The sequence below is a fragment of the Zootoca vivipara genome, chromosome 2 (assembly GCF_965207765.1).
Source record: "Zootoca vivipara chromosome 2, rZooViv2.hap1.1, whole genome shotgun sequence".
NCBI classification, from domain to species: Eukaryota; Metazoa; Chordata; class Lepidosauria; order Squamata; family Lacertidae; genus Zootoca; species Zootoca vivipara.
The window spans coordinates 114,094,579-114,105,794 of record NC_142584.1 but is presented as its reverse complement, the minus strand read 5'-3'; the positions used below and the strand labels follow the sequence as shown (position 1 = coordinate 114,105,794).

Sequence of the window (11,216 nt, the reverse complement as noted above, 5' to 3'; positions counted from 1 at the left end):
AGGAAGGGAAACTCCCAGTGGTTGAATGCTGAGGGAGCCATGGCTGCTGCTGGGGGTCACATCCAGAATCTTTGTGATGAAGCCACTTGCTCCATCTGCCTGGATTACTTCAAGGATCCAGTGACCATCCCAGAGTGTGGGCACAACTTCTGCCGATCCTGCTTGATCGAGTGCTGGGGGGAATCGGAGGCAGAGGCTTCCTGCCCTCAGTGCAGACAAAGAGTCCGGAGAAGGAGCCTCATTCCTAATCGGCAACTGGCAAACTTCGTAGAATTAATCGAGAATCTCAGGGATCAAGGAGGGAAGGCGGAAGAAGGAAAAGGGAGACTCTGTGAGAAGCATCAGGAGCCCCTGAAACTCTTCTGCAAGGAGGATGAAGCCCCCATTTGCGTGGTGTGTGACAGGTCCAAGGAGCACAAACATCACGAAGTGATTCCTCTAGAGGAGGCTTTCGAGGAGTACAAGGTAGGAGATCCCTGGATCTTAATGTGGAGAAATAACTGTAGATTCTTCTTGGGAGGTTTTCTTTTTAATTCTCAGGTCCAAAGTAGGCATGGCATGAATTGGTGGTTGTTTATTATGTAAAACGCAGCCAAGGGGAAGCCTGGGGGCTCCTGGGATGGCTGGGAGGAGGGAGTTGAAGTCTTTCTCTCTGCCAGGGGGACGAAGGGGTCTTCCCTTGAAATAATCACAGCAAGATTTGAACTGGGACCGTGGCAGGGAGAGAAAGGGTTAACCTCATCCGCATCCCCCAGCAAGGTTGCTTTGTACAAATGAAGAACACTACAAATGTAAATTGCACATACACAACTACTGTAAGTACATGTCTCCTTTGGCTAAGCAGGTTGCCTCCTTAATGCCCTGCAAAGCAGAGAGCAGTAAGGGATCAGCTGTGGGGGTGGGGGCTGGTGGCCATGAATTGACCAGATGGTGCAGGATCCCCCCCTAAGTATCTGTTGGAACCAAATTTAGGAGTGGGGGGGGGTGGAAGCATCTACTGGTGTGGGACACACTTATTCTGGGGGTGCTGTGGGGCTTGTGCAATGAGGTGTCAGTGGGGGGGATGGGACCTGAGGATCTCCTCGCACCCCAAACGGCAAAGGACTCAGTGGTTCAGAGTACAGTAGCATCTGCAAAGACTAGGGGAAAAGATGACTTTGCCATGACAACTCAGAATTGGACCTGTGCTATTATACATAAAAATAAAATCCTCATTCTGGATCCTGCCTTAGTCCTTCCTCCTCCTCCTCCTCTACCCACGCCTCCCTGGGACCTCAAGATGAGAAGGCAGGCTGGAAGTCTCCTCGGAGAAGACAAAGGAGCAAACATGGCTGCCTTTGCTCTTCTCCAGACTAGTTAGTTAGACTAGAAAACTTTTCCATCCTAGTCCTGCAGTGGTTTTCAACCAGTGTGCTGTGGCACCTTAGGGTGCCTTGAATGATGCTCAGGGGTGCCTCTGGCAACGCTGGCCTCTGTCCCTCTTTCCTTCCCTCCCTCCTCGGATGCCATCTCTGCCTCCCAAACGCTTGCACAGCTGTTTGTTGCAGCAGCCCTGGCTACAAGCTCCGCAAGCGAATGGTGTCTCTGGGGTTGGCCAGGGGGTGTTGCCTGCCAGGAGCTGAGGTGGCCTCGAAGTAAGCAAGCAAACTGGCAAGGAGCCAGTGCTGTTGGGAATGGACAGACAAGTCCCAGGACCCAAAAAAGTTGAAAATCTGTAGACTTTTATTTCCTCCAGTAAACTACTTTGCTATTATAGCAAGGCCACCAAGCCCAAGAAGCCAGTGTAATATTCATCTCTCTGTGTCTCAATCAAACCTGAGTTTTCCCTTTTCTCTTTAGGGAGAGATCTGTCACCACCTAAAGATTCTGAGGAAAGAGAGAGAGGAAATTCTGGCCTATCAAGCAGACCTGGACAAGGAAAGCAAAGACCTCCTGGTAAGTGTCTGTACAGTATTGTTACTAGTGAGGGAACAAGCACTTGAAGAATGGAGTCAGGACTGAGGAGGGATGAGGAAATCTGCCCATCCATTTCTCATTTTCCCATATCAGTTTGTTTATTAATTTATTATTCTGAAAATGAATCAGATGTTAGGGTAGCTACCTCCTTGTATACATATTTTGATATGTACTTTACCCTCATAAATACCGGTACATCCCATTGTCATTTATTATGTGAAAAGCAGTCAAGGAGAAGCCTGAGGACTAGTGAGCTGATTAAGCAGTTCAATTCAAATCCAGATTTACCATAAATATTAGTAAGGAATTATCTTTCTAAATGTGTGCTCTTATTCATCTTTAGGAAACTGAGGCCATTTTGAACCTTTAAAGAAAACAGCGGAGCTATGGGGATAAACTCTGCACTTTGGCCTCCTCCTCCTCTGTTTCTGTTGCCTTCTTACACCTAAATGGCCCCAGTCTAAACTGAGAGGTGTTTTAAGTCCATGAATGTTCTCTGGACAATTTAGAACTCTGGTTGTGCCATGCCCAAAAACATGCAGGGAATATCCGTAGCTACGGTAGGGAAAAAAAGCTCCTTCTTTTAGGCTGTAGCCCCTTACAGAATAGAAGTCAAATGAAACAGCAATTAAAAATCAGAAGTGTCCTCCCTGTGGAATTCTCATATTTCTCTTCCTGGTGTTTTGAAGGCTGATCATCTTCCACACTCAGACCTCCTCTTTTCTTGCAGAAATTAACAGAAACGGAGAGGCTGAAGACTGTGGAGAAGTTCAGACAACTGCGCCAGTTCCTGGAAGAAGAAGAAAAGCGTCTCCTGAATCATGTGGAAGAGGTGGAGAAGGAGATTGCAGGGAAAAGGGATGAGCAGCTGGCCAGACTCTCCAGGAATCTCTCCTCCCTTGAGAGGATCATCCAGGAGATGGAGGAAAAGTGTCAGCAGCCAGCGAGTGAACTCCTGCAGGTAAGACGGTGGCAGGAACAGCCCAAGGCTGCAGGGAGAGGCTGCCTCTCGTCCTTTATGTGCCCCTTTCATGTATGCAAGGAGTTCAGGGGCTCAGTTGATGGAGCCTCTAGTCAGATTTGTAATGGACAGGAAGACCCAAGAGACCTGGGATGCTTAACTCACCTGAATGCAGACTAGAGATTCTTCTGTGGTCTTGATGGAACTGGAGGTGGTTTTCTGCTCTATGCTGAAGATTTGTCTCAGAATGCCTTCCCACTTGGCAATGCTGCCTTCCTGCCCTGTGCTGGGCTTCACCAAGCATGCATTCAGGCCTCTTTCCAACATGAGCCAATCTCTTGACCAAGCTTCTCTTCCTGCTCCCTCCATGACGTCTGGGTTGATCCCCTTCCCCATTGATACAGATCACCCCAAAATGGTGCTCAGTCACAGTGACCAAAGAGCAAGACAGAGGGAAGTGTGGATGAGCCCAAAGATACACAGCTGTTTTATTACCCCTTTGGAGGCATTTTATGCTGCAGGTGCTTTTTTTATTTCCAGTTAGAGAATAGAATTTGAAATTTGGGGACTTCTATGGAATACTATTTGGGACAGTGCCCTGGTAGGATTATCCTGTAGGCTTACTTATGTCTGAATTGCACAATGCAAACTGCATTTAAGTTAATAAATTATAATCTAAGACAGGAGATGGGGTGGAATCTTCTCTTGAACCCACAAATGTGAAATTCCCTTAAAAGCTGGTGAATTTCCATAAGCATTAAAAATAATCATTGCAAACTGATGTGGAAATGTTGAGAACTTGATATTGGAAAAATTCATAATTTCAGATTGGAAAAATAAAAGCTGTGAAAAATGAAAACTGGCTGATTCCACCATCCTTACCCAAAACCTTGGCATGTACAAGGCAGACTGACATCCCAGGGCCAGGGTCTGAGGGGTCTTCCTAGTGTGGCCTGTGGTGTGCAGTAAATTCCCTTCTCTTTTTCCCTTTAGGATGTGAGAAGCACCTTGCAGAGGTAAGTGGATCTGGCTCATTTCCATTAGCATCCCTCCATGAGACTGGAGTGCAAGAACCTCAAACATGGCCCTCCAGGAGTTGCAGGGGAGAGACTGTAGGACTCACTCCCTGCAGCATCTCACGGGTAAAAGTAGAGCCCCCTCTTTTGAACTTGTAGCCCCCCCCAATTCTACCTCCAAGGTTCAAGGTCAACTGCCTCCTCCCTCCCCACATCACTTCACACAGGGATGGGGGCTCTTTTCTTTCTCTTGCACTTTCTGTTCATGGACTTTGTGGTAATTTCAAATATCTAGAAGAGAAAGTCCCAAAGATGCTTGGGAAGAGCTTAGGAAATACCAATAGATTTCCATGTCCAACTAGAAGCCCCCCAACTCTGGTAACTCAGCCCCTTTGAGGCACTTAGGGAGGGAAGGTCTGTTGGTCTAGAATAGGTGGGTTCTTTTTCATGGAAGCGTTTCCAGCATGAGAGGCTGAAGGTGGTCTGGAGAGGGGGGTGAAAGTCAGGTTGTTTCCTGCCTCTGGAGGGAGAGTCCCATGGGGCATGGAGTTGCACCCTTCCTGGGTGAGAGGGGGGGGCAGGAAGGGTGGAGGTTATTCTCCTTGAATGCTTGGCAGCTTTGAACATCACTCACATCCTCTGGAGAGGCTCAGGGATGGAGAGATGGCAGGCATTCCATCTCAGGGCTTTGGTTCTTACATCCTGGGACCTTCCCAGAAAGTTGTTATGGGGCAGCATCATTGGAAGCCATGGGAGCCCTAGAGTGGTGTCGCTTGGGGTTACATCTTGTCCCTTGTGCTGTTTAGCATCCTTACGAAGCCACTGACAGCTGTCCTCAGGGGTTTAGGACTGAGGTCTCCCCAATCTGTGATGGACACCCAGCTTTATACCGCTTTTCCATCTCAGTCAGGGCAGGGAGTTGAAATGCTTGGAGGTGGGTGATGGACTGGATGTGAGTCACGAGTTGAAGCTGAATCCTGAAAATTACCTATTGGGAAATAAACTTCCACTTGGTTCATTTTATTGAGATCTCCTGCAATAATTAGGGAGACGGTGCCACAATGGGGCCATTCATTGTTTTTCTTTTCACCAGGTATGAGAAAAGAGAGAGTCCAGAGAAGCCACTGTCTTTCCCTCCAGAACTGAGGAACAGGATCTTGGAATCCTGTGATCTAAATCACCTTGTGCAGGATACAATGAAACAATGGAAAGGTAATGAATAATGGCTGCAATAATTTCACACTGGGAATTCTATTACTTCTTCAGAAGTGAACATGCCAGGCTCTTACTGCATGGAATTTTGTAACCCCAGGATACCTTCTTTCTTGGTGCTCCAGCCTTCATTTCCTGTCCCCTAGAATGGCACATGTATATTCTGACACTGGAGCTTGTAAAGAAAGCCTGAACCAGAGTCAGGATTTTTTCCTCCCATGTGCTTCTGTTTACAATTCTACGGAACCTCCTTTTCCTTTTGGTTCCCTGTCTACACAATCTGGGGTTGTCCTTTTGGGGGTTCTCCTGCTCTGAATGGAGTCAAAGGGCATTAAGAAGCCCCCAGTTCCCCCTCTGCCTCCTGCTCAGGCTTGTTTCTCAGCAATGGAGCCAAGGCCTGAGCCGTATCCTCCTCAGACAAACCCCTGCAGCTGCCCTATCTAGGGCTTCAGCCTTCAAGATCTCCTGAGAGTTCCCACATGGAAGATGGAAGCAAGAGCACATGAGCCTCAGGGGGCACAATTCTGCTTGTTAACAATCTGTAAGATTCTTTAAAGGTTCATGAGGAAGGACTTTCCTTTGCATGACAGCTCTGCCAATACCGGGTTGTTATGTTTCACAAGTTTTGCTTTAATAATTTACTCCACCACTTTACTTGTTAAGGCTGCCTCCATCTCCCCTCTTTATCCTTTTATGGGATTCCTATTGCTCTGCCCCCCCTTCCAGTCCTCCAATGTAGAGCCCAATTTCAGGGACAAAGTTCAGAGACCATCAGGATTTATGCTGAATGTTTTTATTCTGCTATTTGTAAGCTTGCTTTATGAGTTTTAAAGCTTTAGTTGTTTTCATAGATTCTTCCTATGATTTTCTTGTTTTTAATTATTTTTTCTACTATTTAATAATTGTACTTGAATTTAAGGATGCTATGTTATGAAGTGTTACTTTTGTATGAAGATTTATTTCTGGTGGAAGAGTGTTGCCCTTACACTTTATATCTTTTTGCTTCCTCAGATGCTGTGTTAAACAGAAAACAGATTCAAAAGGGTAAATTTCCAGGGGAGGAACAATTTCACAGGAGGGATGGGGACTGATATTTCATGGGTGTTGAACTGTCTGTTCCACAGACTTTGGGACCCCCATCAATGGTGTAACTCTGGGTAACAGTCCTCTGGTGGTGTTTCGGTTCTTTGTATGTCCCATGAATGAACTGGGAGGGAGTTTGAAGGCTTGGATTGGAGGCAGAGCTTGTTCCTACGAAGAACCGGCACACCAGTCTAAGTTTCACTCCTGCCTATATAGTATCCTGGTGCCCCCCCTAATTTTATAGATTTTGCTTTATTTCATAAAATTTATATACTGCTTGATTGTGGGGGAAAGCACAGAACATTAGACTCGGATCTAAGACACCTGGCTAAACTAATCTGCAGCAGAGAATCACATACTGTAGCATTTACATACAGCCTTCTCTTGTGGCTGAACTAAAAGGACGCTGGCTCAGCTACAAGATCTTGGAGAAGGAGTCTGGGAGGGCAAGTTAACATCCCCCTGCCCTTAAGGAGAGTCCATATGCAGATGTTAAACAGTTTAATAAATTGTTCTGTGCACACTTATGTTCACAAAGATGTGAACATGAGCCCAAATACTTTCATGTGGCAAGTGAGGGAGCAATATGTATTATTATTATTCTTTTGTTGTTGAAACTTAAGAGCTTCTAGAGCCTACATAGAGTAGGGGTATTTAAAATGAGAGTTGTTATAGCGATCCATTGTTAAGAGTAGAAGTGTCCTCTTTTTCCCTCTTCAAAATATGGCAACCCGACACTCGCCTATCATGAATGTCTCATCCTCTAACTGGTAACTTTTTGAGTTCCCCAGGGAACTAGTCTTATGGTATATATTAAATCCAAAAGAGAAGCATGGAATAAGCCATCCTTTGTAAAATTGCCCTGCCACCTGCCTGCTCTTCCCTGGCGGTAAGCCCTAAACTTCCAAGATAGTAGGGAGGAAGGCAAAGAGAGACCAAGTGGGTGAGAGAGATGGAGAGCAGGAATAAACAGGCTCCCTGCTTAGTGTGATTTTCACTTGTGTGCATGAGGGCCCAGAAGATGACCCCTGCAAAAGTGAGGGGATGCCTAAATGTGTTTTTATGTTGTATTTTTATGCTGTGAACCACCTTGAGATCTATTAATGAAGGGCAGTAAGCAAATATAACGTTGTTGTTGTTGTTGTTAGAACAGGGGGGGTCCTCATCTCCAAACCCAGAGGTCCCCAAAGGCCAATTCCCACAGATATTGTCAGAGGAAAGCAGCTTCTCTCCTCTCCTGCCTCCTCCAATTCTCCTCTATTTCCCCTTCGCTAACACAGAAAAGATGAGTAACAGGTTTACTGGGTGGTTTTTCCTCTTAGAAAATGCCTGGGTTGAGAGGAGGGCAGGCACAATACACATCAAATATAAGAAAGTGAAGAAAACTGATTTAAAAACCAACAAGGAAGATATTTATTCTGATGAAAGTCTGCAAGGATGGAGGAGTCTTGCATGTGATGCAAAGAAATCCCATTGATCTGAAAGGGAATCTGGGGTTTTTGGTTGTTGTTTTTTAACAAGATGTCTGTTTCTGTCTCTTGGCTGACTCTGCCTAATCTTCTCTTTCCCTCATCTTCTCCCCAACAGCAAATGTGACTCTGGATCCAGACACAGCCCATCCTGAACTCATCCTGTCGAAGGATCTGAAAATCCTGCGAAGGGGAGACAAAAATCAAGACCTGCCCAACAATCCTGAGAGATTCAATGAGCAGCCTTCTGTGTTGGGACGTGAGGGATTCACAGCAGGCAGACATTTCTGGGAAGTCAATGTGGAAAGTGCGGAATGGTGGGATGTGGGGGTCGCCAGGAAGTCTGTGAGGAGAAAGGGCGGCTTCCCCTTAAAGCCTGAGGAGGGGGTCTGGGCTATGGGGAAGTGGCTTGGTGAGTACTGGCCCTGCACCTCCCCTGATGACTCTCCTCTGTCCCTGAGGAAGAAGCCCAGGAGGATCCGGGTGTCTCTGGACTATGAAGGGGGACGTGTATCTTTTTCTGACGCTGACTCAGGAGCGGAACTCTACACGTTCTCAGGAGCCTCGTTCTCTGGAGAGACCCTCTTCCCTTTCTTTCATCTGTGGGGGATTAAAACCCACCTCAGTATCTCATGAGGAGACAAAATCTGCCTCTCAGGCCCAGCAGGAGTTTCTCTCCAGACCAGAGTGACTGATATAAAAAACATTTACCTGCCAAGAGCACATTGGGCAGTTTTTCAAGGGGACTTTGAGAGGATTCATTCCAGTCAAAATCAGCAGAAATAACAAAACAAAAATGACTTGTTGTGGCTTTGCATTTTCCTTCCTTTTCCCGTAATTCCCTCTGCAGCTTACTTCTTAAAGAGATAGTAATACTTTTACCGTAACAGTCCCAATAAGTAATATTTTCCTCACCTTTGGCAGAGCACAAGACTTTTAATCCGAGGGGTGTGGGTTTGAGCCACACGTTGGGCAAAAAATTCCTGCACTGCAGGGGGTGGGACTAGATGAGCCTTGGGGCCCTTCACAACTCTGCAATTTTAGGAAACCTTCCTCTCCCCACAAGACCTTATGCAGCTGTGAAAATGCATGCATCATTGGATTAACAGAGGACTAAAAAATGAACCCCTTTACCCATGTCAGGCAGGATAGCTCCTTGCTCTGGAGACCTTGGACGGGAAGAAAATGTAAAAGAAATTGAACAGGGCGTCTGCTTCAAATGCCCTCTGCAAATACAGCCTCGCCATCTCCACACATTGTCAGAAATAAACCTCATTGCATTGAGTGGGGCTTCTGCCCTGTTATAAATGTGTTTAGGGTTGATGCATTGACGTTCCTTATTTACAAGCTAGATTCTATATATTGGGGGCATCAAATGGGGGTGTCCTCTGGATAGTGCTGGACTCTTAATCTAAGGGTCACTAGATTGAGCACCACGTTGGGCAAAAGATTCCTGCATTGCAGAGATCTGGACAAGATGACCCTTGTGGTCCCTTCCAACTCTGCAATTCCATGATTTTAAGTTGGTTGCCATCTCTGCCTTCCAATGGCAGTGAGTTCCATAGTTCAATTATGCGCTGCACAATGAGGGACTTCTGGTCTCTCGCTGTGGGAAATGACTGCCTCCCACACGAAGGGATTCCAGCCGTGCTAGTAATTCGGGGCTAATATGGGGGTAATTAGCCCTTGCAGACTCAAGGAGTCAAGGTACAAGCGGCAGGGGCGCTGGGTCTAAGAGCTTCGCACTGCTGGCGCTCTCAAGAGCCACTCCTACATGCAAGAGACACCTGTTTTCCATAATTATAAGATTCAGGGGGAGGGGGGGAACAGGCATGTTCCAGATGGAGGAGAAAAAAGGGGGGGAACTGCTAAATTATAGAGTCATTGGATGTTGCATTTCAGACTTTAAACGGACTCTCATCTTGAAACATGGATTAAGGAGGTGAGCAACCGCTATCTTTTCGTACTTACATCATGATTTGGCGAAGCTCAGCCAGGAAGAATTTAATTACTTAAATGACAACACAAGAGGTGGAAATTATAATTGAATGCATGCTATACAGCCCTCAATGGAAACCTTTAATGAGAAGTCGGCAAAACAAGATCAGATATGGCAGCCCAGGCTGAAGAGGGAAACAAAATGGTGATTATTATTGCGCAGTTCCAACAAAAAAAGAATTCTCATGCAAAAAGAGCTCCTTTGGACTTGGGGAGTATTTTGTTCTAAAATATATCTGCCTGTATGGATTATCCCATGAGATTGAGGGAAAGGCTTTAAGCCGTGGTGTCCAAACTTCTTTCAAAGAGGGCCAGATTTGATGAAGTGAAGGGCCGTGGGGCCCGACCAAAGTTGTTGACCTTATTTTAGGATTGAAGTTGAGTTGTTTTTAGGATTTCACCCCAGGAAGGACGTGGGTGGTGCTGTGGTCTAAACCACAGAGCCTAGGGCAGGCATGTCAAACCTGCGGCCCTCCAGATGTTTTGGACTACAATTCCCATCTTCCCCAACCACTGGTCCTGCTAGCTAGGGATCATGGGAGTTGTAGGCCAAAACATCTGGAGGGCCACAGGTTTGACATGCCTGGCCTAGGGCTTGCCGATCAGAAGGTCGGCGGTTCAAATCCCCATGACGGGGTGAGCTCCCGTTGCTCGGTCCCAGCTCCTGCCAACCTAGCAGTTCGAAAGCACATCGAAGCGGAAGTAGATAAATAGGTACCGCTCTGGCAGGCAGGTAAACGGTGTTTCCGTGCGCTGCTCTGGTTTTGCCAGAAGCGGCTTACTCATGCTGGCCACATGACTGGAAAAACTGCTTGTGGACAAATGTCGGCCCCCTCAGCCAGTAAAGCAAGTTGAGTGCCACAACCCCAGAGTCGTTCACGGCTGGACTTAACTGTCAGGGGTCCCTTTACCTTTACTGTACCTTTTAAAAATGTCAGAAAACAGCTTGCCAGCTTTCAAGGTCAACAGAATGCTTCATCAGGTTAGATCAGGCACCCCCAAACTTTGGGCCTCCAGATGTTTTGGACTACAATTCCCATCATCCCTGACCACTGGTCCTCTTAGCTAGGGATCATGGGAGTTGTAGGCCAAAACATCTGGAGGGCTGCAGTTTGGGGATGCCTGGGTTAGATGGTAAACAAAAATGGGGCAGGGGGTGAGGAAATCCAGATGGGAGAAGGAAATGGCTGTTGCCAGGATTGAACTGAGGCTGTGAGGTGGTTTGCAGGTTTCGGGTTGGATTCAGGGCTACTGGGAAGGGGAAAACAAGCACTAAATCAATTCCCCCAAATTTTAAAATGTAAAATACACCACCTACTAGATGGGTCTTCATTTCTAGGTTAAAACACCCAGGTTCCTTGGCAGGTGGCGGAAGGCAGGAATCTAGTCAATGTTTATATTAACTAAACTAAGGATTTGTTTTAGGCAGTTTGCTAGGAAAAAGAAGAAATATAGTCCATAGAAGCAGCATTGGCTAATAGTCTCTTTCCTAGGAGTTTGAAGGAATGTTCAGTCAGAGGA

General features: G+C 46.5%; 1 protein-coding gene across 2 annotated transcripts; it reads left to right on the top strand.

The window, feature by feature from the left end:
• Window positions 1-9,005, top strand: LOC118080236 (zinc finger protein RFP). 2 transcript variants are annotated; one of them, XM_088664099.1, is made up of 7 exons: window positions 1-465; window positions 1,840-1,935; window positions 2,687-2,917; window positions 3,911-3,933; window positions 5,027-5,145; window positions 6,157-6,189; window positions 7,837-9,005. In XM_088664099.1, the coding sequence occupies exons 1-7, from the start codon at window positions 40-42 to the stop codon at window positions 8,331-8,333; spliced, it is 1,425 nt and encodes a 474-aa protein (XP_088520225.1). In that variant the 5' UTR covers window positions 1-39; the 3' UTR covers window positions 8,334-9,005. The 2 variants fall into 2 exon arrangements, with proteins under 2 accessions (XP_088520225.1, XP_088520224.1); XM_088664098.1 differs by having other exon boundaries at window positions 7,816-9,005.
• The last annotated feature ends 2,211 nt before the right edge of the window (window positions 9,006-11,216 follow it).

Bases quoted from the DNA above. Each gene is read 5' to 3' on its own strand.
- LOC118080236 (XM_088664098.1), top strand. From the start codon at position 40: ATGGCTGCTGCTGGGGGTCACATCCAGAATCTTTGTGATGAAGCCACT. The intron at 5,146-6,156 runs GTAATGAATAAT...TTGCTTCCTCAG, and splicing joins TACAATGAAACAATGGAAAG to ATGCTGTGTTAAACAGAAAA. The intron at 6,190-7,815 runs GTAAATTTCCAG...TCTCCCCAACAG, and splicing joins CAGAAAACAGATTCAAAAGG to CAAATGTGACTCTGGATCCA.